This window comes from Lates calcarifer, linkage group LG21, assembly GCF_001640805.2.
Source record: "Lates calcarifer isolate ASB-BC8 linkage group LG21, TLL_Latcal_v3, whole genome shotgun sequence".
Taxonomy (NCBI): Eukaryota; Metazoa; Chordata; class Actinopteri; family Centropomidae; genus Lates; species Lates calcarifer.
In genome coordinates this window covers 27517358-27538561 of record NC_066853.1, presented here as the reverse complement: position 1 = coordinate 27538561, position 21204 = coordinate 27517358, and the positions used below count along the sequence as shown (strand labels likewise).

At 38.6% G+C, this 21204-nt stretch overlaps 1 protein-coding gene across 1 annotated transcript in view; it reads left to right on the top strand.

Annotated features, from left to right (window-relative positions):
- Positions 1 to 21204, top strand: part of sez6b (seizure related 6 homolog b) — a 166666-nt gene that overhangs the window by 130770 nt on the left and 14692 nt on the right. Inside the window, exons 7-11 of the mRNA XM_018700932.2 lie at positions 4236 to 4402; positions 7742 to 7936; positions 9113 to 9251; positions 18810 to 19006; positions 20187 to 20381. Of these exons, the coding sequence (XP_018556448.1) occupies positions 4236 to 4402; positions 7742 to 7936; positions 9113 to 9251; positions 18810 to 19006; positions 20187 to 20381 (893 nt within the window). The remainder of the gene's footprint in view (positions 1 to 4235; positions 4403 to 7741; positions 7937 to 9112; positions 9252 to 18809; positions 19007 to 20186; positions 20382 to 21204) is intronic.

The following is a 21204-nucleotide window of genomic DNA, read 5'->3' as shown; positions in this document are numbered from 1 at the left end:
CGCACCAAGTAGAGTGGATGTTTCTTGATCAGAAGGTTGGTAGTTTGATCCCAGGCTCCTCTGGTCACTGAACCATTGTGAAATTTTATTGGTTACCCCCAGTGGCAAACCATTCAACTATCAAAACGTCTAGCTTTTCCAGAACATTAATACTTGTTTAGCCTTTTTTTTTTTTTTGCTATATATACTATTTCAGCTTTTACTGCAATTTTGTTATTCTGCTATTCATATATTGTACTATTGCTATTCAATTTTAAGCATTGTTTCAGATATTACTTTTGGCTTTTAACTCTCTTCTGCATTTCAACTGTGTTTTCAGCCATTTTAAGCATTGCTTCAGCAATCCATTCAGGCTGCAGCATTCACACTGCATTTTCTGCAGAAAATGTATTTTCTAGTTATACTATATTTTAAATATTTAGGAAATATTCATAGAGTTATGACTTTTTGTAAAGTAAGAAAATAATCAGGTCTGTCTGTAACATGTAATGAAAAAGTGGAATTACACACCACACTGGCTCTTCCAGTCCACTTGCTGAAGTATCCTTGGGCAAGATACTGAACCCCCGATTGCCCCCAGTGTAGCATCAAAGTGAATGAATGTGTGTGTATGTGAATGGGTGAATGTGACCTGTAGTGTGCTTTGAGTGGTTGATACGGCTAGAAAAGTTCTATATAAGTGCAGTCAATTTACCATTTATCCTATTTTACCTTTCTTTACTGTATGTAGCGTTTTTTTCAGGAACATCCTGATCACACAATAATGCATACTTGTGCCTGAAAGCTGCCTACTACTAACATGTCGGTCACTGAGCATTTAGGATTTAGATGTCTACCTCAAGGTAGTGGTAATAATGACTGCTTCAAAAAAGTAACTATTCAAAGCAACAATGGCCAAAATTTTACAATAAAAATGTAAACTGTAAAAACCCGCTGTACACCTTCACAACACCAAATGACAGAAAGCAGTTAGCTAATGAACATAGCAAATATATACCTCATAGATGGACAAGAGGTAAGTAGAAACTGAAAAGATCTGGAACAAGTGATGAGTTAGATATGACATGGGTGTAAAAGGTAGCATAACAGGGTCTGCTGCTTCTCTCTCAGCTGTCTACTGTTTTGGTTTTTCTATACATATCACTTTAATGATTTTAGTGATGTAAGTTCCAAGCTTGATCAGATAAACATAAGAAGAAAGTTGAAGATTTTTGATTGCATTTTTCCTATTCAATTAATTTGTGCACGGTATGAAAAAGCAAATAGCTACACAACCCATGGAAACCAATGGCTAACTAGAAAAAAAAAATGCATTAAACTCAAAAGCCTGCATCCTTTGATATCCACATGATGTCTGGGAGTTTCGTAAAATCTTTATAGGGGAATTACAAAGTGTCGTTTCCTCACTAAACTGGTGCAGAAACAAAAACTGTTCACCACTTTAGAGAAATAAACAGAACATTTTCACATTCAGCTCAGTTCAGTCAGGACAGAAACATCAAGAATAAATGTAAATATAGATTTTAGTCTGACATCAAGGCACTGTTATGCTGTTAAACTACTACCTGAGAAGAATAATTTAAGTCATAAAAGGCAGAGCAGGGAGAGATCAATGCAGACCTCCATGGGGAACCATGAAGGAGGCTGTGGGAGGCTGTGACATGCAGGGGATGAACAGTGAGTCTGACAATAGACCTTCCAACTGCAGATGACAAGACAACATTAAGCATCAGTTGGGTCACAGTTGTCTGCCGTGGAATTTTACATTAGTAGAAATTCTGATGAGCTGCTCTTTGTGCTGTATCTTTGTATGGTGTAATTAATGATCGTAAATGGGCTAGTTAAAATTATTAATCCAATTTATTTCGAATTATTAGTCAAACTGTCCGTAGCATGAAAATCTGGGCCCTGCACTAGGCGTGTCCCCCTCTTCTTTTAATATATCCATTGTCATGCCTGTAGAAATAACAGAATCTAGTAAACACGTGCATTGACAGAGGTTGTTCAGTGTAATCAGTAATGAAGTGTTTAGAACACATTTAAGAAGCCTGAAATCTGCCATCTTTTCTCTTAGTACTGTAATTACTGTGTGAAGCTTTCACTATGAAGTTTTACAGCATTATAGAACATCATTTCTATCACATTTTTTAGGTCTTCATTATACCCTGAGCATAAGACACACACAAGGCAGAGAGCCATCTTACTCTGACCCCTACACTGACAAATGACTGCATTACTGTGCTGATTACTGTATTTTGAAATAAAAGCTAATGGAGCAACTTAATTCCATTATTCCCTTCACTACTACCCCCTGGTTGTAAACATCCATGATGCAATTCACACCCCAACTTTCTGCTTACACCTCACTTGACAATACTGTTCTTACCATAGTTGTGTATACACAGTCTTCCTGTGCAATGAGAGATTACCAATTCAAGAATTTACCTCCAAATAACATAGTTCAGATTATGGGTTTAAGCTGTCTGATCATCTGACAGCTCATGGTCATTACGCTGCAGTCAGTCGTAGCAGAGCAGAAAAAACAGGAAACCCCTCTTGTTCACTCTGACTTCAGAGAGTTCAAACATTATTTTACCCCCAACCACCTTTGTGATCCCACCATTTAAATTATTCTTTAAAGTTCCATTTTTTTTTTTTTCAAGCTCTTGGGAGAACAAACTAAAGACAAAGCATATATATATGTACAGCAGATATATGAAAGTTAATATGGTAATCACACCAACAGTGATCTTTTTACATATCCAGAAGACATAAAGCAACATGAATATTCATTTGGAGTTGTGTTTGTATCCATCTGATTGCAATTTTCACCCTCTGACACTTTTAGCTCAGTTTTGGTCCACACCACTTTATTTATTTATTTTATGAAAATAGCTGTCTGCCTTGTCTAGAGCCTGCACTCCAAAGCAAGAAAATATACACAGGATATCTTTTTGTTGCATCTTTCGTTTTCATATAAAAGGGGGAGTGTTTGGAGCATTTGGCCAGTAGCAAACAAGTCTTCAAGCAGCAGAGCCAAATATTTTACAATCAAAGAGCAAACTAGAATATTAGACAAATACAAAGAAGTTAAACATATAGTCCAGGCTACAACAGTTGCTGTGGCCAAATACAGGAAGAAAAAAATGGAATTTGCAGGGTAATAGGCTTAGAATTTCACTAACCCATGAATAGGGCATGAGTAGATCTAATTATATACTTGTATATGTATTCCATTAAATTAATGTGTTGCAGAGATGTAGGCGTGCATGATAATTTTTGCTATATTCTTACAGCTATTACCTCGGCATCATCAAACAGACTTGGTTTGTAAGTAGGTTTACTTTCATATCTTATAAGTAGCCTATGACAAGTACAAGGCATTAGTGCTTCAGTCTTTGTTGTAGGATGGTCGCTATACCAAAGCACACAGAATTGTCACAGCCAACACAAAAAGATGAAATGAAGAAGACAGGAGGGGCCCTCCTACACAGGAGTGCACTCCTGCTGAGGAGCTGGCCCTCTGGAAAAGTTAAAGGGTTTTGCCAGTCTCTGAACAGTCTTAACTCCTGAGAGACCTCCTCAGGCTCCACACACCAAGCTCCATGTGATCCTCTGTGAATAATGATGCCATTTTCTAAGAGAAGTGATTGGTCCGTAGACAGTGCTTTTACACTTGTTGATCTGTAACATAAAATAAGCAATTCTCTATACATGGGTCAAAACATGGAAAATTAAAAAAAAAAAGCCTAGTTTTTTTAAATTTCATGACCAGGATGTCACAGCTGGCCATAGGAGCACAGGTAAGGAAGACATGCAGGGAAGACGGTGCAGTGAAGTTACTTTAATAGAACAAGTGAAGAAGACCAGACTTACAGTCAGATGGTCGGACAGGCAGGCAGCAAGGTAACAAACAATGGGTATTAAAGTACAGGCAGCAGGCAAGATAGTAGGAAGAGTCCGCAGCATGAACAGCACAAATGGAGAGACACTAAGACGAGAGAGGGAGATGAGCAATAGATGTGTAGATAGGCAGGGAAGTTCCAGTGGCTGGGATTGGGAACCAGGTGAACAGGTAGATTTGGGAAGAGGAGGAAGGCCTGAGGATGTATAGTGGGCAGTTTTAGTATGGCAGGAGACAAGGGGAGAATGACCCACATAAACAGGGCTGACACAGAAATCATGACAGGAAGAACCCTGCTAATTATTCTTTCATTATACTCATTTCCTTCTAGGCTGCTGATCAAGAATGGTAACAGCATAAATGCAGCTACCCTGTATGATTCATATGAGGTGGAGTATCTGCCTAATGAAGGTTTACTCAGCTCCTCCAGGCATCTCTTCATTGAGCTGACTACAGATGCTACAGGCACATCCACTGGCATTGCAATCAGGTACCAAGGTAAGCTTTAGAGCTATGGTGACATGGTGTTTATCATGCAACAAACATGTGAGCTCTTCACAGAAAATGGAACCAGAAAGCATTCACTATATAAAGTATAAAGGAACTTTATACAAAAAGATGCTAATTCACTAGTTCAGACTACACAAATTCATTCCAACTGTGACACAACGTCAGGAGAACATGTAAAGTCCACACAGAAAAGCCCCAGGCACAAACCCGGAACCTACTATGAGGTGACAGAACTAACCATTGCCCTGATCTAGTGATGACGCTAGAAATTAATACTACTAACATTGTTACTGTTTCAACATAGAAACCAAATCAAATTCTTAATGACTTGTAAAGTCCAGGGGCCATCTTGTTGTGGGAGAGCTGGAGGAATGGCAGTAGTAAACAACTTTACATTTGTACAGCCTTTATTTTACAGTTTATATTTAAAAAAATTCCATGATATGGGACCTTCAAAGTTCCCCTCTCAACACATTTTAATGTAAATAAAAATACTCTGCTATAATTAACATTTTTAACATTTTGTAAATGTTAAACATGACTTTCCCACTTTAAGAAAAACCCTGTTAAAAGCACATCTACACTCACTTCTGGGTTTATGAATATGCCCCGGCCACCACCGCTGCTTGTACCATCAAGATTCAGTCATACACGTTTGAGTCTCAGTCAGACTCAGACAAGGAGTTTGTTGTGCACCAAAATTGGCAACATCAGAATCGTAAGCGTAGTTGGTATCTTTCATTTATTTATGTTGTTTGTTAGATTGTTAACTTGTAACTGGCAGTGGCTGACACAGCATACTGATAAATTCTCTCTGTGCTGGAGGTTTCAGGTTTCTTTTGTCCACCCCACAAGTTGACAGGACCACATGTGACATATGACACACAGGCTGTCTAATCTCTGCCCATGGCATTAACTGCTTATTTTGTCTTATGTCTTGTGTAATATGGCAGTCTTTCAGGTACAGAATATTAACTGCAGCTTTTATCAACATCATCTTGTGTGTTAGGATCCATGTGATGTATTTTACAGTGAGTTTCAAGCAACACTGTCAGGGTGAGATATCAGTGAGCTTCTCTTATCTTTTGTCCTCGCATTTGTTTCACCACTCACCATCAAATAAACAGCTTGTCTCCAGCCCATGAGAATCACTTGGAAATGCAATCAGAGTAATCTGCTCTGGCCACTGTTTCACTGCTATAAATGGGATTAAGTCCAAAGAGAGCAGCCATGCATATTTCCAATGGACTTCTTTATGGCTATTAACAGGACGTAATGCTATTCAGCTTGTCCTCTAACAGATTTGATTGTTCCTCACAAACCATTCCCACTCTGGTAAACAGATAACATCATTAATGAGCATTCATTTAGCTATTTCTAACTTTTTTGTCCTTGAGCCTCTATTGTCCCAATCCTCAAAAGAGCATGTCCAATAAGTCCAGTTTGGAAGTTTCTGGAAGTCAGAAATTCATCTTAAAGCTTATATTGCATTCAGCTCTGATATATAGCCAAATTGTTCTGGATGCATTGGAGGATATGTTCTTTTAACACAAAGTATACATATTAGTTCAAACTGTATGTCTCTTCACACACTATAGTAACACCTAATAGTACAAAGGTAAATAAAACAACACAGCACCACAATTTAAAAGCCCTCCCTCCCTCACAGTATTCAGTGCACAACATTATAACTTTTTTAAATCACTGTCAGCATAATTCACAACATGTCCATGGCACTGGCACATCTTCAGCAAAAGAATTTAAGTTATGCCGTACCCACCTATTACTACCCTGTGGGCCCACCACCTGCATGGATAGGCAGTGAGGACGGGTGCAATGCAAGTTGGGTTGCAGGCAAAGGCATAGTCCTAGGCTAGGGTTTGATCATGGTTTTGGTTTAGTATAAATAAATATGTTGTGTCTGAAGTGAACTGTAAACTTGTTGTGTATTAAACCAGAATTAAACAACTTCTCTGACCTTAAAGGACCAGTGTGTAACATTTATGAGGATCTAGCGGCAGAAAATGAATACCATATCCATGAGTATATTTTGATTAGTGTATGACTAAAACTAATAATCTTTGTTTTTTAATTCACTCATAATGGGCTATTTATATCTACGTAGGGAGTGGGTCCTCCTCCACAGAGTCCACCATGTTGCACCGCTGTATTTCTACAGTAGCCCAGAATAAACCGAACGAAACAGTGGCCTTTCATGTTTTTAGATTGACATCGCAGCTTGTATGCAGAAGATGGAGATGACAAAGAAGAAGACAGGAGAGAGCACATGTCAGCTATTACATGTAGTTTTACAGACTAACAACTTCTTACAATATCTAAATATAGCTATATATATATATATGAACCTCTTCACTTGACAGACTAGTTGATGTGGTAGTTGACACCATTTTGTCACCTGATGGCATGTGTGACATGCTTGGAAAAGGAGGGGTGAGGGGACAGGTTTTCAGTTGGCTGCATTCTCACTGCTAGATGCCACTAAATTCTACACACTGGTCCTTTAACCAGGTGCCGTGAGTGAGTAGACACGATGCTGTTGTCACTACAAGTAGATAATGCATCTTTAGATTGGATATTGGTGGAAAACAAATATGTTGTCTGTGAACATTTCACTGATACATCCAACATGTTTACAGAAACTGTAATCCAGTTGAAATTATGTTTCCTTTAAATGGATTTGCTGTTTCATATAAGAGAAATTTCCAGAAGATTGCGTTTGTGCCTAAGTTGGTAAGAGAGAACAATAAAAGAACATACCTCATTCAAATTTGGCTGCCTCTGAAGTAGTCACCTTGTGTGTCAAGCTCTCTTGGTGAATCATGCTTATGCTGATCATAACAGTTTGACCTCTGGTAACCATGAATATCAGAACCAAGCTCAATAGTAGATCTTCTCAATACCTTGAATATTTGATACCTAAATTAATGTCATCCATCCATCCATTATCTATATTGCTTATTTGTTAAGGGTAGCATGGGGCTGGAGCCTATCCCAGCTGTCATTGGGTGAGAGGTGGGGTACACCCTGTACGGATCGCCAGTCCATCACAGGGCCAATACATAGAGACAAACAATCATTCACACTCACATTCACACCTATGGGCAACTTAGAGTTATCAGTTAACCTAAGCTGCACGTCTTTGGACTGTGGGAGGAAGCCAGAGAACCCACACAGGCACAGGGAGAACATGCAAACTCCACACAGAAAAGCTTGCATATTGAATATGATTCATATTCAATGCAACAAGATAGTCCTTTCCATCACTGAAAATGTCTTTATACCATAACTTGCACCTTTTATCCACAGCCTTTGCAGCAGGCCACTGCTACGAGCCCTTTGTGAAATATGGTAACCTGACCAGCAGTGACAACACCTGGGCAGTGGGAGCTGTGGTGGAGTTTTCCTGTGACCCTGGCTATACCCTGGAACAAGGATCTGTCACCATTGAATGTGTGGTCCTCAACAATCCACAGTGGAATGAAACCGAGCCCGCCTGCAGAGGTCTGTATGTCTGTTTATTGCCAAATTAAAGTGATCTATCTACATTTAGATACATCCTGTTTTGACATTACATCATGTTTGTACATTACAACTTTGATTTGGGCATTTAGATGACATACTTCACTTGAAAATAGACATTGCGTTAGTAAGGTTGGTAAGGCTGTTGGTACTATTGTTGCAGGTCAGGTACAACTTTACATAAGATTTTATAAAATCTGAAATAAACAATTTATAATAAAATAGTGTACACTGCTCATTTTCACATAACATTTTTACACCTCAGAGTTTTAGTACAATTTTCTTGCTCAAGCAGCTGCACTTTTTTAATAAGGATTCTATTGAGGACTTATTTTAAAAAAATGGCTGTCCAAGTAACCTCAATCTTCAATGAATTTTATATTCTAATTAATAACAACAAAGGAAGCATTTTCATCCAGGTGAAATTAACACTTAAGAAATGTAGCAGAGTCAAACCAAGAGCAGGGATGACATCTGCCATAACTGTAAAAAACAGAATGTAATGTTTTGGGAATCAGATTCAGTTGTTGTCAAGTGAGTTTGAGCATAGATTTATTTTAAGTGTTGGATACTCCTTGGGCATAGGTAGTTAATTTAGAGGTAGGTAGAGTGATGATATCAAACCTTGTAGCTTGTAGCTACCTTGGATTCTTGGCATGCTGCAAATTCAAGTGTGTATTGTCTCCTCTTCAGTTTAAATGTAACCTTTTCTCCTTATAAATGCGAACATTACTGTTACTGAGCTTAGCCTTCAGCACTGACTCAACACCAAACCCAGCAGCAAGGTCAACTCCTGCTTTATATCATGTTATTTATTTACTACTGATCATGCTTAGTGATATGCTACAACTTTTTAAATCAATTAAGCATTGCCCATTTTAGACTGTATTTAATTTAGGCAAACTTCTTGTGTAGCTGTGTTTAGATATTATTATTGTTATTGATATTTGAAGGTTTTGACATCTTTTACTAAATGAAAGAAAAAGCTCTAGAAAAACATGTCAGTATTTCTCAAAGGAAGGTATCAAAAAATGTATTGTTTCAGTATTGGCCCCTAAAACACAAGTATTGTATCAGCAGTGTTTCACAACCAGCTCTATGTGTGCTGGTAATATGAACTGCACATTATCCATGGTTTTGAATCTGTGTGTGTTTCAGCTGTGTGTAGTGGTGAGATCACAGATTCAGCTGGAGTAGTGCTCTCTCCTAACTGGCCTGAGGCCTATGATAAAGGCCAGGACTGTATCTGGGGAATCCATGTCGAGGAGGACAAGAGGATCATGCTGGACATTCAAGTGTACGTATCCATCTTTCATATGTAAAGTTTGATCTGGCTCCTCACCCCTTTGCCCCTTGGTATGCATAGAGTGACGTTATTGCAGTCCCTTTCCTCTTTAAATCTAATCAGAACAAAACTCCTAGGATAATACGTACACCAGTCCCTGGCTTCAAACAGAGCCATAAAAGCAGTTTGAAGATTACAAAGAGCTACCTCACCATGACTGGTAAAACACATAAAAAACCACAATGCGCTGCTAATGACACAGTGCTCGGCTTGTGAATGCAATGCGTAAGTGCCACACAGACAAAGGTTAATTAGGTGCAGCAGAGAAAACTAATTATATCAGGAAGGTTTTGTTTGGGAGTCCTTCCCCCACCCCAGTAATGGCAGCTGTATGGAGTAGAGGGTGCACGTGTACAGCATGGGAGTGTGTGTTTCCTGTGATTGCTGTGCCAAGGTGAAGACACTGAACAACACACCCTGCCATGTCAGAGGCTGATAAGTCAGTCAGCCATCGAAAATCATTTGCAATTTGCAAGCAAATTAAGGGGGGGCTCATTTACATAGGCTGCATCTTAAGCTCTGTTTTTCTCTCTCTGTCTCTCATTCTCTCTGAACAACACCTCTGCTCCTGTTGTATTTTGAGAAGGATTGATTAATGGCTTCCCCTAGTTTTTGAAAGGAAGTCTGGCAACATAAGTAATTGCTGCTGTTCATTTAGCAGAGCAGGTGATTTTAGTGAAAATTAAACCTGTGAAAAATACAACAACCTAAAGCAATACATAGAATAGAGATACAATAGAATCAAAATCAAAGAGAAGGTGTCATGCTGACATCCTGCTACCTGTGTTTTTTGTGAAAATAATGGAATAATGTTATTTATTTATTTATTTATTTTGAAGTTAATAGCTTCTGTAAAACTGCCATGCAAAGGTGGTGTAAAGTAAATGAGTAGTAGTAGATGCACATGATCAAAACAATCTTTCTCTCTCATGAAGTCACACATCATCCACATCCTCATAATAATCTTTAAGTGTATGACCAGACAGAACATTGATATCTGAGTTTCTGCAAAACCATGAATCATGTTCAGTGACAGCAGCTTTAAATTGAAGGTCACTGTCAGCTGTTAGGATGCTGAATTAACTCTTAAAAAGTACAAGTAAATAACCTGAACCCCTGTAATAATAAGGAATATGCAGCTTGTGTCTTAATAGGGTTGGGAATTTGAAGCCATTTCAGAGTGTTGTTTTGGTTTGGTTTGATGAATGGCATCTTGGTTGTTGGACATAGATGGTAACATTAGGACAGTCATATGCACTCATTGTTCCTCTGTGATGAATGCTGCCCTGCAATTTACCTCCTTGCTCTGTTTCGGGGATGGAGATATGCATATGTTATTAAAACAATCGTTGAACTGCCACTGTCATGGTGTAATCCCATGCCTTCCATTAAGTAGAATGTACACAGTCAAATTCATAGCCAAAGGTCATACAATTCTATTATTAAATACATCTTGCCGGCAGATAGATAGTTATCTCTTGTGTGGTGTTAACATCACTGTGGCACTATACTGTCTCCCAGTACGGTATGGTTTCAGGCCTAAAGACTACCATTAGCTAATGCTAATGCTATTCTAGGACCAGAGTAAGCTAACATTACTTCATATATAAATCCTTTCAGCCTGCTGTGCCTGGCAGAGGCAAATAAAACTTACAGCTAGTGGCAATACATACACATACAAAGGCATACACACACACACCTATGGTTAATTTCAACGTCACTTATTGCAATTATCTTAATTTATTGAATGTTACCTTGCCACCCATCTGGCATCATCTCCATGCTGAGTTTCCTGATCCAACTGCCAAACCAGAGGCAGAAGGTTCCATATCTATTAGTAGGGCCCCAGGGTATACCATTTGCGGGCTAGCACAGAGGGGAGAAATGTTTAAGCCTCAATATTGACCCAACAGGACATTTCAATGAGAGAATATATTGTAAATTGTAATTATTATGTACACAGTGGAATTAACTTGTTGATAAAGCATCAGTTGAGTTGACTGATTTTCAGGAACAGTGGTTTGATTCATGGGAGGGGCTTCCAGTATAAAACCAGGATAGAGGCAGTCCATCAAGGAGAATGCAACTTGTGTGTGAAGGCAGCAAGTGCTGGAGCCCTATAGGAAGGGGCCCAGTTTTTGGTATCTCTGTTTGTATTGATGGGCAAATGAAGCTTTTGTGATGCACTGGACCACTTGAGCCAGTTGTTTCGAAAATGGGTTCATTACTTGAAGCGTCTGTTACAGTGACCTCTCCTGGTGAAGTACAAGGCAGCAATCAAATTAGGCCGGCTAATTGGTGGACAGACTTTTAATTACACGCACGCACACACACACACACACACACACACACACTCAACTCAATGAGCAGTGTTGGAGAAACTACTTTACTTTTATAGAAAAGACCTTTTGTTTTGCTTTGATCAGCTTTGGATTCTTTGCTTTGAAAATTCCTTGATGCACATACACACTAAGATAGAATATCATGTTCTATTTACAACTAAATATTGATGAATGTGTATATTGTGTTATTGAGGAGAGAGTGCTGGGAAAATATAGCATAGGTTGTATGTGCTTGTGTAACTATGGCAGGGGGGTGATTATGTGGGATGGGGAACAGTCAAAGATTTTTATTGAGGTACATTATTTTTTCAACAGTTTTTGGATTGAGCCAGTTTCTTTTTTTTCTCACAACTTCACTACATTTGGAGAATACTCACTCACACAGAACAGATGATGCTGGCGTGCATAAAACCTGTTTTGCTAGTTTAAACAGATGAGGGTACACATTTTGATGGTTCAGCCAGTAAGCCACTGGGTCCTCTGATCTTTCCAGCGGTGGATCAGTCATGCAAACTTGTTTTGCATCACTGACACCAAGTTCTGTCCCAGTAGTTTAGCTGTGTTGTGGCTTTTTTCCCATAGTTTCATACAAGTTTAACATTAACATTAACTTTTGCTGTAGTGCTCTTTTTGAAGAATGTGACTACTTTTCATGCCCTTGCAATTTGAGTCTATTAAGCTATAGCCTAATGGATACACTACTCATAAACATCATTTTTCTGTAATGCTACTTAACATAGACTTGAGACAGACCATAGCTATAATACTGTACTGACAGTTACTGTTGTAACTTGAAGTGATCCCATGTTAGAATGACCTCTCTTCCTGGCTGGCTCTATAATGATCCAATACAAACGCAATACCAACAATTCAACAGCAACAACACACCTACTAGAAAAACAAAACAAAACATTTTTTGTACTACGCTTAAAGGATAATTAAAGGATAACTCCAGTTTTTTTTAGCCTGGCGCCTTTCCCATAAATATAGCTATGGTGACTCTGTGGGCTATGCTAACTTTACACTTAACACCTGTGGTTAAAGTATCATGTTAGACCAAGCTGTGTGAGCTTTCAACAGCATTTCAAATTAACTTGATTTTTATTTTTAAATTTTGATTTTTATGTGATTTCAAGTTGGGATTGGCTCCAGCCCTCCACGACCCTCAAGGATTAGCAGTATAGATAATGGATGGATTTCAAACACTTGTCGCTGACTGATCACAACACAGGAAAAAGCCACATTGAGCATCTATTGCAACTAACCGCAGGTGCAACTTAAACATCAGTGTGTGTAAAGCTGTGTAGTCTCAATTTGCCTGCAAGTTTCCAATGCGATACAATAAAATCATGATTCACATTGTGCAGTTTTCATTGACCACTGCACAATAAAGACTCCAGCTGTGACTAATTGCTCTGTAGTTTGACCAGAACACTACTCTGAGATGACACATCTTTTCTTTTTTTTCTTAATTATCCAACTCATATTATTACTCATATTATATTCCTTTGCATAATAGACTGTTTTATGTGTCATCTTTTTCTTACTGTGTGGAGAGAGCTAATGGTTTGGTCCAGGGCCTTCTCCCACTTGATTTTGAAGTGAACACAGTCTTCAAGACAACAATGTTGATAAATGTATTTGTTGTAATTACACACCAGTTTCCTGAAGTATGCTGTCTGAATTCATCAGCTTCCATTCTTATTCTTTCCTCTTCCATTTAATTTAGCTCCTCATCTGTGTGCCTCAGTTCAAACAAATACATTTTAACATACATTTTAAGTGTAATAACTTGTGATCCTCTGTATAATAGACACCATGATAATCTACCATTTCATTTTGCTTTTTGAGAAGACAGTAAAAAAGCAAGTCAGCCTCACAGTTTCTCAGGATGTAGTTCCCTGTAGCCATAATGACCATTCCAGGTGGCTATTTCCTGTGTGTACTGTCAGTCAGACTAAGAGACTCAGAGAAAATCATGCTTAAATGAAAATCTGTAGGAGGCTCACACAGCTTGCCCCAATATATATTGTTCTGTGCAAGTCCCTATTCCCCTGTATCTCTTCAGTGTCATAATAGCAACATTACTGAGAAATACACCAGGGTGAAATAAACAAGATCCTTCCTTTGCAAGACCCTTCTTTTGCAAATTACCATTTTAATATGAAAAGTAAAGTAGCAAGAAACCACTGAAAGTGAAATAGTGAGCTAGATTACAGCACTGCTGGCATTTCAAGTTAGATTGTATTCACAACAGTTACATGGAAGCATTAATGAGGTTTGAAGAAAGTGTGTTTCTTTCAATACATACAATAATATAATATACACATGTACAGATAAACCACAGACACAATACTACGCAGATGCTAAAAATATTTTTCTGAGGGAACAAGACCAGATTTTGGTGAGATTTCCCTGGATATCAGGGGATTTGAGGATTTAATAACCATTAACTGTTTTGGCTATACCAGCTACTCCTGAATGACCACTGAATGCACTGATTGCTGGACATTGTGCCACCATCAGCAGCAGTGGTGGCTCATAATCCCTTTTTGTGTTTGATTGTTGGAAAGCACAACTAATTTCATCATAATCCATTATGTGCTGGTATAAATTGACATAAATGCAGATTTTGATTTTTTTAAGAAGGGAGGGAAGGGAAGTCAAGATCCCTGACATCACTGTATCATGACCAGTCTAGTGTTCATATCTGTATTGTCCATCTATTGTCTATATCATTTATCCTTAAGGGTCGTGGGGGGGCTGGAGTCAGAGCAGGTTGAACAGGAACCTTCTTGCTGTGAGGCAACAGTACTAACCACTGCCCATTTCTGTATTGTGGTATGTGATAAACATTGCAGCCTTTAGGGATTGGTAGTGGGGATATTATTGTACTGTGTGTGTGACCATCTGTGTTTAAAAGGATACGCATTGAAAAGTCTGCAGCTGAAACTAAACTTGAGGTGTCAGCACACTGTGGTCCAGTTTCCAAGAGTCCTCATAGGTGTATAGCAAAACAGAGATTTCCATGGAGAGATCCTCCTAATCTAGCACAAAGCCCTCTCCCTGTCTGAACATATGCCTAACAGGTGTCTGAGCATTTATATGAAGCTTATCAGTAGCAGCTGTTCTCCCTGGGCTCTCAGGGTTAGACAGTGTACAGAGATATATGAGGCCTTAAACAATGTCCTGGGAATTGGTTCCTCACATTCCACCCAGACACCTGTGCACACGTATCTCCTGCTCCATCTGTGTGGTGGATGGACATTATGGTCAGGGTGTATCAAATGACTTTTCTAGCTGGCCTTCAAATGAAAGAGGAGGGAGAGAAAGGTGTAATTAATGTGAAAGTGAGGGAAGTAAAATAAATGAAATAACGGTTTCTCCCACTTTGCACTACTTCTGGATGGAAAGCAAAAGTATTGCTTTTTCAAATGACTGTAACTGTTAAACTAAATGGTAATTGCATTATTAAAGAAACAATCCATGTCACACATGGTTACATTATAAAATCAGTTTTTGTTTTATCAATATATCTTTTCTGTTATATTTGGTATCTTTCATCTACTTTTGATGATTATGTCCTACATGTCCCAGGATTCTAATCCTAAGTTTTATGTAAATGGAACAGCATAATGAGTTATGAGTAAATGTCTATTCTCCACAGGAGTCTTTTAAGTTGAGACACTATCACAGTCAGACTAGAAGTTTTGTTTTCGAATGTGGCAAGTAAGTGATCCCAGTAAGGCATTATAAACAACATTTAAAGCTTCTACACACCTGAAAAGACCTTCTCAGTTATTCTGCTGATTAGAGCTATGTTATGTGCAGTCATCATGCAGCAGTAACACTGATAAAGGTGTAAGTTGTCCTGCCCTAAAAGGTGCTATAAAGCTAACAGGGGAAAATATCACTCAAGTACAGTCTGTACATCCCCACACAGTCCCGAGAAGAGGTCTAATCAGGCACAATAAGTGAAAACACCTGTGCAGGTGTACCATAATAGCCAAATTGAGATATTTGAAGAACATACAGATTTGACCAGTTTTTGATCCTAGTGCCAAATATACCCCACTAACAAAATATTTGCAATTGCACTTCTTTTTCTTATGTCTCTGTGTTGACTTAAATGCAGACGTGTTGTCAAGACATAGTTACCCTAGCTTAGCTTATAAATTGAAAGCATGGACAAACAACCAGTCATCTGTTCAAAATGTAAAAATCCTAAGCCAAATAACTAGAGCTGTGTCTGAAATCACTCCCAATTTCACTTCAGAAAGTATTCAGGCCCCTTCACTCTTACACATTTTGTTGTGTTGTAGTTTTATTTTTAAATTGATAAAATTGCTATTTTGCTTATCAATCTACATTCGATAACACATAACAGCAAAGTGAAAACATGCTTTTAGATTTGGAAATTTTGCAAATTTATTTAAAGTCAAAAACTCATTTACAAAAGAATTCACACCCTTAATTCAGCATTTTGTCTGTACAAGCTTTGCACATCTTGATTTGGCGTGTTCATTTCTTTCTGTGAAATGCAGTATGACTAGTCACATACTGGAGTGTAAGAATGCCCAGGTGTCACAACATAAAAGCAATACATGAGCTTTTCCTGGTACAAACAATAATGTATTATTATATCTACATTTACAGCAAAGTCAAATATTGCATAATGATCAGATTCAGCTGCAAGCAAAATCCAAACTCAAAAATATGATATTGCTGATGAAATGGCATAATTGCAGCTCATTCTGATAAATGAAACAGTGCAACTAAGAGTGGTCACTATCTTCCACTCTGAAAGCCTTCCACCCAGCCACACTCTGTTCTCACCATCTAACAGCAGCTCGCTACTCTGTTTTGTCCAGTACCTGTTTATTCTTGGGCCAGTGTTAAAGTGCCTTGCAGTTTTCTCCCCTGAATTTGCCACCACATACTGCAAACCCCCCCTTGTTTGTCAAGTTTGCTTTCTACTATGATGTGTAAAATTCAGTCACTTTCACTGATTGGAACCCACAGATGGTTACACTTAAAATGTTGCTATTGCCATCTATTGGTACTTGTACGTTACTACAAACTGCTGAGACATTAACACACATAGGCTGTGGGCAATCTGTCAAAAAAAGGAGCAAACTGTCCAACTGCACTTAGACTAGACTTTTTTAAGCCAGCTTTATTTAGAACACATGGAAGATAAGTTCAGTGACAAACTGCTGTGGGCTACAATTCAAGTGAAATTTCCTGCCCAAAACAGAATCACACCTCCTAAAAGAAGGATTTTCAATTCATACACAGGGAACATTTAACCATCAATTACTAAAAAGAAGTAACAAAAACACAATAGACAGTTGAAAATAAGAACAAAAACAATATAACAATTTTGACCCACAGTGCACAGCACCAGTTAAACCTTCTCATTCAATGGTTTGTATTTATTTTCTGCAGTGTAGTTTAATATTGAGAACATCAAAACTATGAAGGAACACGTACAGAATTATGCAGTAAACAAAAAAGTGTTAACAAACCTTTTGCTTTAATGACAGCTTTGGCATTCTCTCAGTCAGATTCATGAGGTAGTCACCTGGAATGGTTTTCCAACAGTCTTGAAGGAGTTCCCAGAGGTGCTGAGCACTAGTTGGCTGCTTTGCCTTCACTCTGTGGTCCAACTCATCCCAAACCATCTCAGTTGGGTTTAGGTCAGGTGATTGTGAAGACCAGGTCGTCCGACACAGCATCAAAATAAAAAAATATAAAACATATTCTGGTGTGTTGAACACTTTTTTTGTTTACTACACATTTACTACACAATTCTATATGTGTTCCTTCATAGTTCTTCATAGTGCTTCAGTATTAATCTACAATGTAGAAAATAATACAAATAAAGATTACAAAACTATGGAGGACACATATGGAATTATGTAGTCAACAAAAAAGTGTTCATCAAACCAGAATATGTTTTTAGAGTTGTCACCTTTTGCTTTGATGACAGCGTTGCGCTGGCATTCTCTCAGGTGAGAAAAGTTTAGATTATAAATATCACTACAATGTGATAGATTTAAACATATTTCCTTCAAACTTTTTATGAAAGAGGAAAAGTTAAATTGACATAATTTCAACAATATGGCCACTGCAAGAATTTTCCTCCTATATTTCAGATTTTTGGATAGATGGAAATAGCAGATCATGAAGTGAATAGTTGAGGTGAAATGTGTTGGCAGCTGGTCCTGGGGGCCAGGCCGAACTCAGTCTTGTTTTTACAAATTGAACTAAACCAAATTAGTGTTGGGGAATTGAGGCTGCGATTGATTTTTTTGCTACAGATGTGCTGCAGAGCCGGATCAAGCCTTGTTTACTTTAATCACAACAAATTTGACACCAGTTGAAAATATTTCTCAATCTGTCCTGCTCTCTGAGCAACTGAGAGGCTGTCAGCAATCAAATAAACATAGAGTACTGTGAGCTCAGGAGAAGCCATACTCATTTTATTATACATGCTCTTAGTATCCTTGGGAAAGATACTGAACTAAACAAATTTGCGCACTGTCTGTTAAAAAAACTGAAAAATTTAAATCAAAATAAAGATTTCACGTCTGCTCTTCCCACATGTGGATTCAGTCTATGCCTCTTGAACCTTTGGTTTTCAGGCATTCTACTGTGATTAATAGCTCAATCTCAGGCTGGCTAATGAGTTTTATCAGGAGCCACTAGTGATTAATTAGCAACAGCAAAGAGCATGTCACCACTTCATTCTCAGCTAAGCCATTTCTTCCATGCTCTAAATCTCCTCTCTACAAAAGAGATAGCTCCGCCCCAGGTGACATTTTTAAACTACATTTCTACAGGCTATGGTCAAAGCAGCACAATTCATGACTCTTTGACAATTAAATTGTAACAGTTGTGTAATTATTAGTTTACATTCAAATTTAGCTAGGTGGTTATTAGCCCATTTTTCTGTGGTGTGACTGACTCAGTATTACTGCTTTACAAGGACTTTAAAGGTGATGTCAATGAGAGCAGAGTGTGAGGTGCATTTATATCCATCTGTTTTTATGTACATAAAAAAAACTTTAAAGGAAAAACCTAATATCATCAAAATGATTCTAAAGCTGGTTGACATGGAAAACTCTAGGTACAGACTCTACTCTGAGTGTGTCTCCTGTTTCAGGTTGAACATTGGGAAGAATGACCTGCTGACCTTTTATGATGGAGATGACCTCACAGCCAAAGTGTTGGGTCAGTATGGAGGATCAAAGTCCCACTTTAAACTCTACACCTCTACTGCAGACGTCACCATCCAGTTCCAGTCTGACCCTGCAACAAATGTCTATGGCTATGGCAATGGCTTCATAGTTCGCTTCTTTGGTAAGTTGTGGAACCAATGCTCAATGAACTCAAGCACACACAGAAGAGCTCCTCATCCAGAAGCTCTGCCTTCTACTGTTCAGCTGTTGTGATGGCTAAGGTGATATTTGAGGGCAGATATCAGTAGAGTTTGGATTAATAAAAATAGCTGATAGTAGGTGGATTTCCATGATTGTATTGATATTCAGCATCTTTACATTTTACAGTATGTTGTCTGTATGTGAGGTTCTAAATTGCCCGTAGGTGTGAATGTGAGCATGAATAGTTGTTTGTCTCTATATGTCAGCCCTGCATTGGAATGCTGATCTGTCCAGGGTGTACCCCGCTTCTCACCCAGTGTCAGCTGGGATTGGTTCCACTGCAGATAACTTAACTTGTGGTGCCAAATATGCATTCTTTAAAACAGTAATTATAAACTACCAAAAACACTGTAGAAACAATGGAATGAACCATACAATTACTGATATGTTCCAAGTAACAGCTATAGTGATTTAAAACACAGTTTAACTTAAATTTATTTCTAATCTGTTTGCAACATAGGACCTTGATTTCACTAATCAGTCAATTCAGTTATTACGCATCATTGAAAAGTGCTTACTATAATCAATTAACAATCAAATGACAAAAAATATCTGTAAAATAAAAAAAAATGTGACTATGGTAAAATGATGTAATTTTACAGTTAAACACTCTAAAATTGATTGGTATACATTTTTTCCTTGTGGTTTTACTAAATATTATTCAGAATTTGTTTTATTTATTATTTATTTATTATTCAGAACTGTTTTTTACAGTACATGGGTGGTACTGGAGGAAAGACCATGAGGTCATCAAATCACAAGAGAATGATCAGATTTGCATGGCACTCTATCTATGAGACAAGAGGAATTTTGTTTCCAAAGTTTTTCCTGAAGGATGCTTCGTGTTCGGTCAATGGAAGGCTCCCAGCACCACAGTAGTCTAACCTGTAATACAAGTATGCAGTAGTCTTTCTGTGTTACTTAAAGAGAAAAGTCACCTTCTGTGGGCAGACAGAGGGTGACTGACAGTCATTGGCATATTTATGTCATGCTAGCTGGACTAAAGAATGGCATCAGACTTTAAGAGCTCATATTCTCAAACCTTATAGTCATTTCCATCTTATTTCTCATCTTCATCTTTCCCTTCCCCCCTCCTGTAGAAGTAGCTCGTAATGATACCTGCCCTGAGCTTCCAGAGATAGCAAATGGATGGAAGAGTACATCTCACCCTGAGCTTGTCCAGGGCACCGTGGTGACCTACCAGTGTTACCCAGGTTATCAGGTGGTGGGTGCTGAGCTGCTCATGTGTCAATGGGACCTCACCTGGAGCGGTGACCTACCAAGCTGTGAAAGAGGTGAGTACACAAGCACTGCCGCCAGTACTGCATTATCTACTTGAGATTGAAAGGTGGTGGATACAATTTTAGTACAAGAGCGTGTCTGCCTCAGTTTTAGCACCAACAAGGAAATACATGAGATAAATGAAGACATAATATTGGAATCATAATGATAGATAGTGTTGGTAGATTGGGACATGTTAATTAGCCTTGATTAACTTAGAATTCCAAGTAATCTTATCATTCATCAAACATGGTGATCATGGTTTTGAGGATCATCTTGGTTATCCAGGTAGCATAGTTCCAGGTAAAAAAAAGGAGGTTCTGGAGGTCTAAATGTCCGAGGTCTGCTCCATAAATGGCAGCGGTTCTATGTGTTGATCGGATGCACCTCCAGCTGGGTTTCTCCACCCTGAAGGAGAATGAATGCTGCCAGCTGCTGAATCTGCCACTGTCCACTGAGTCCCTCTTTGGCCCAGTTTATCAGCAGATGATTGACTGACTGCAGACGGCAAGTGAGGTGTCAGTGCAGCTGGCTTACCTTTGCCCCCAACAGCCTCCCCAGCAGCAGAAGTAACAGCGTCACAGAGTCTAAGCTTTGTTTGTTTTCTCCGTCACACTTTTGGTTGCACCCGCCCTGTCCAAGCTGCTCAGTCGGGCGTTATGCCAAGTATTTTCTTGTTAACAAAAAGAGCAACATTCCTATGATACTTGCACTGCACAGGTATCAGATGCTAGCTTTATTAGGGAGGAGAGGCACCCTGTCAGAGAAGGGATGCTTCTCTCATCCCAGCTTATGGGGGAGGCTGGCAACAACAGTGTGTGAAGCCTGCTCCTGAGA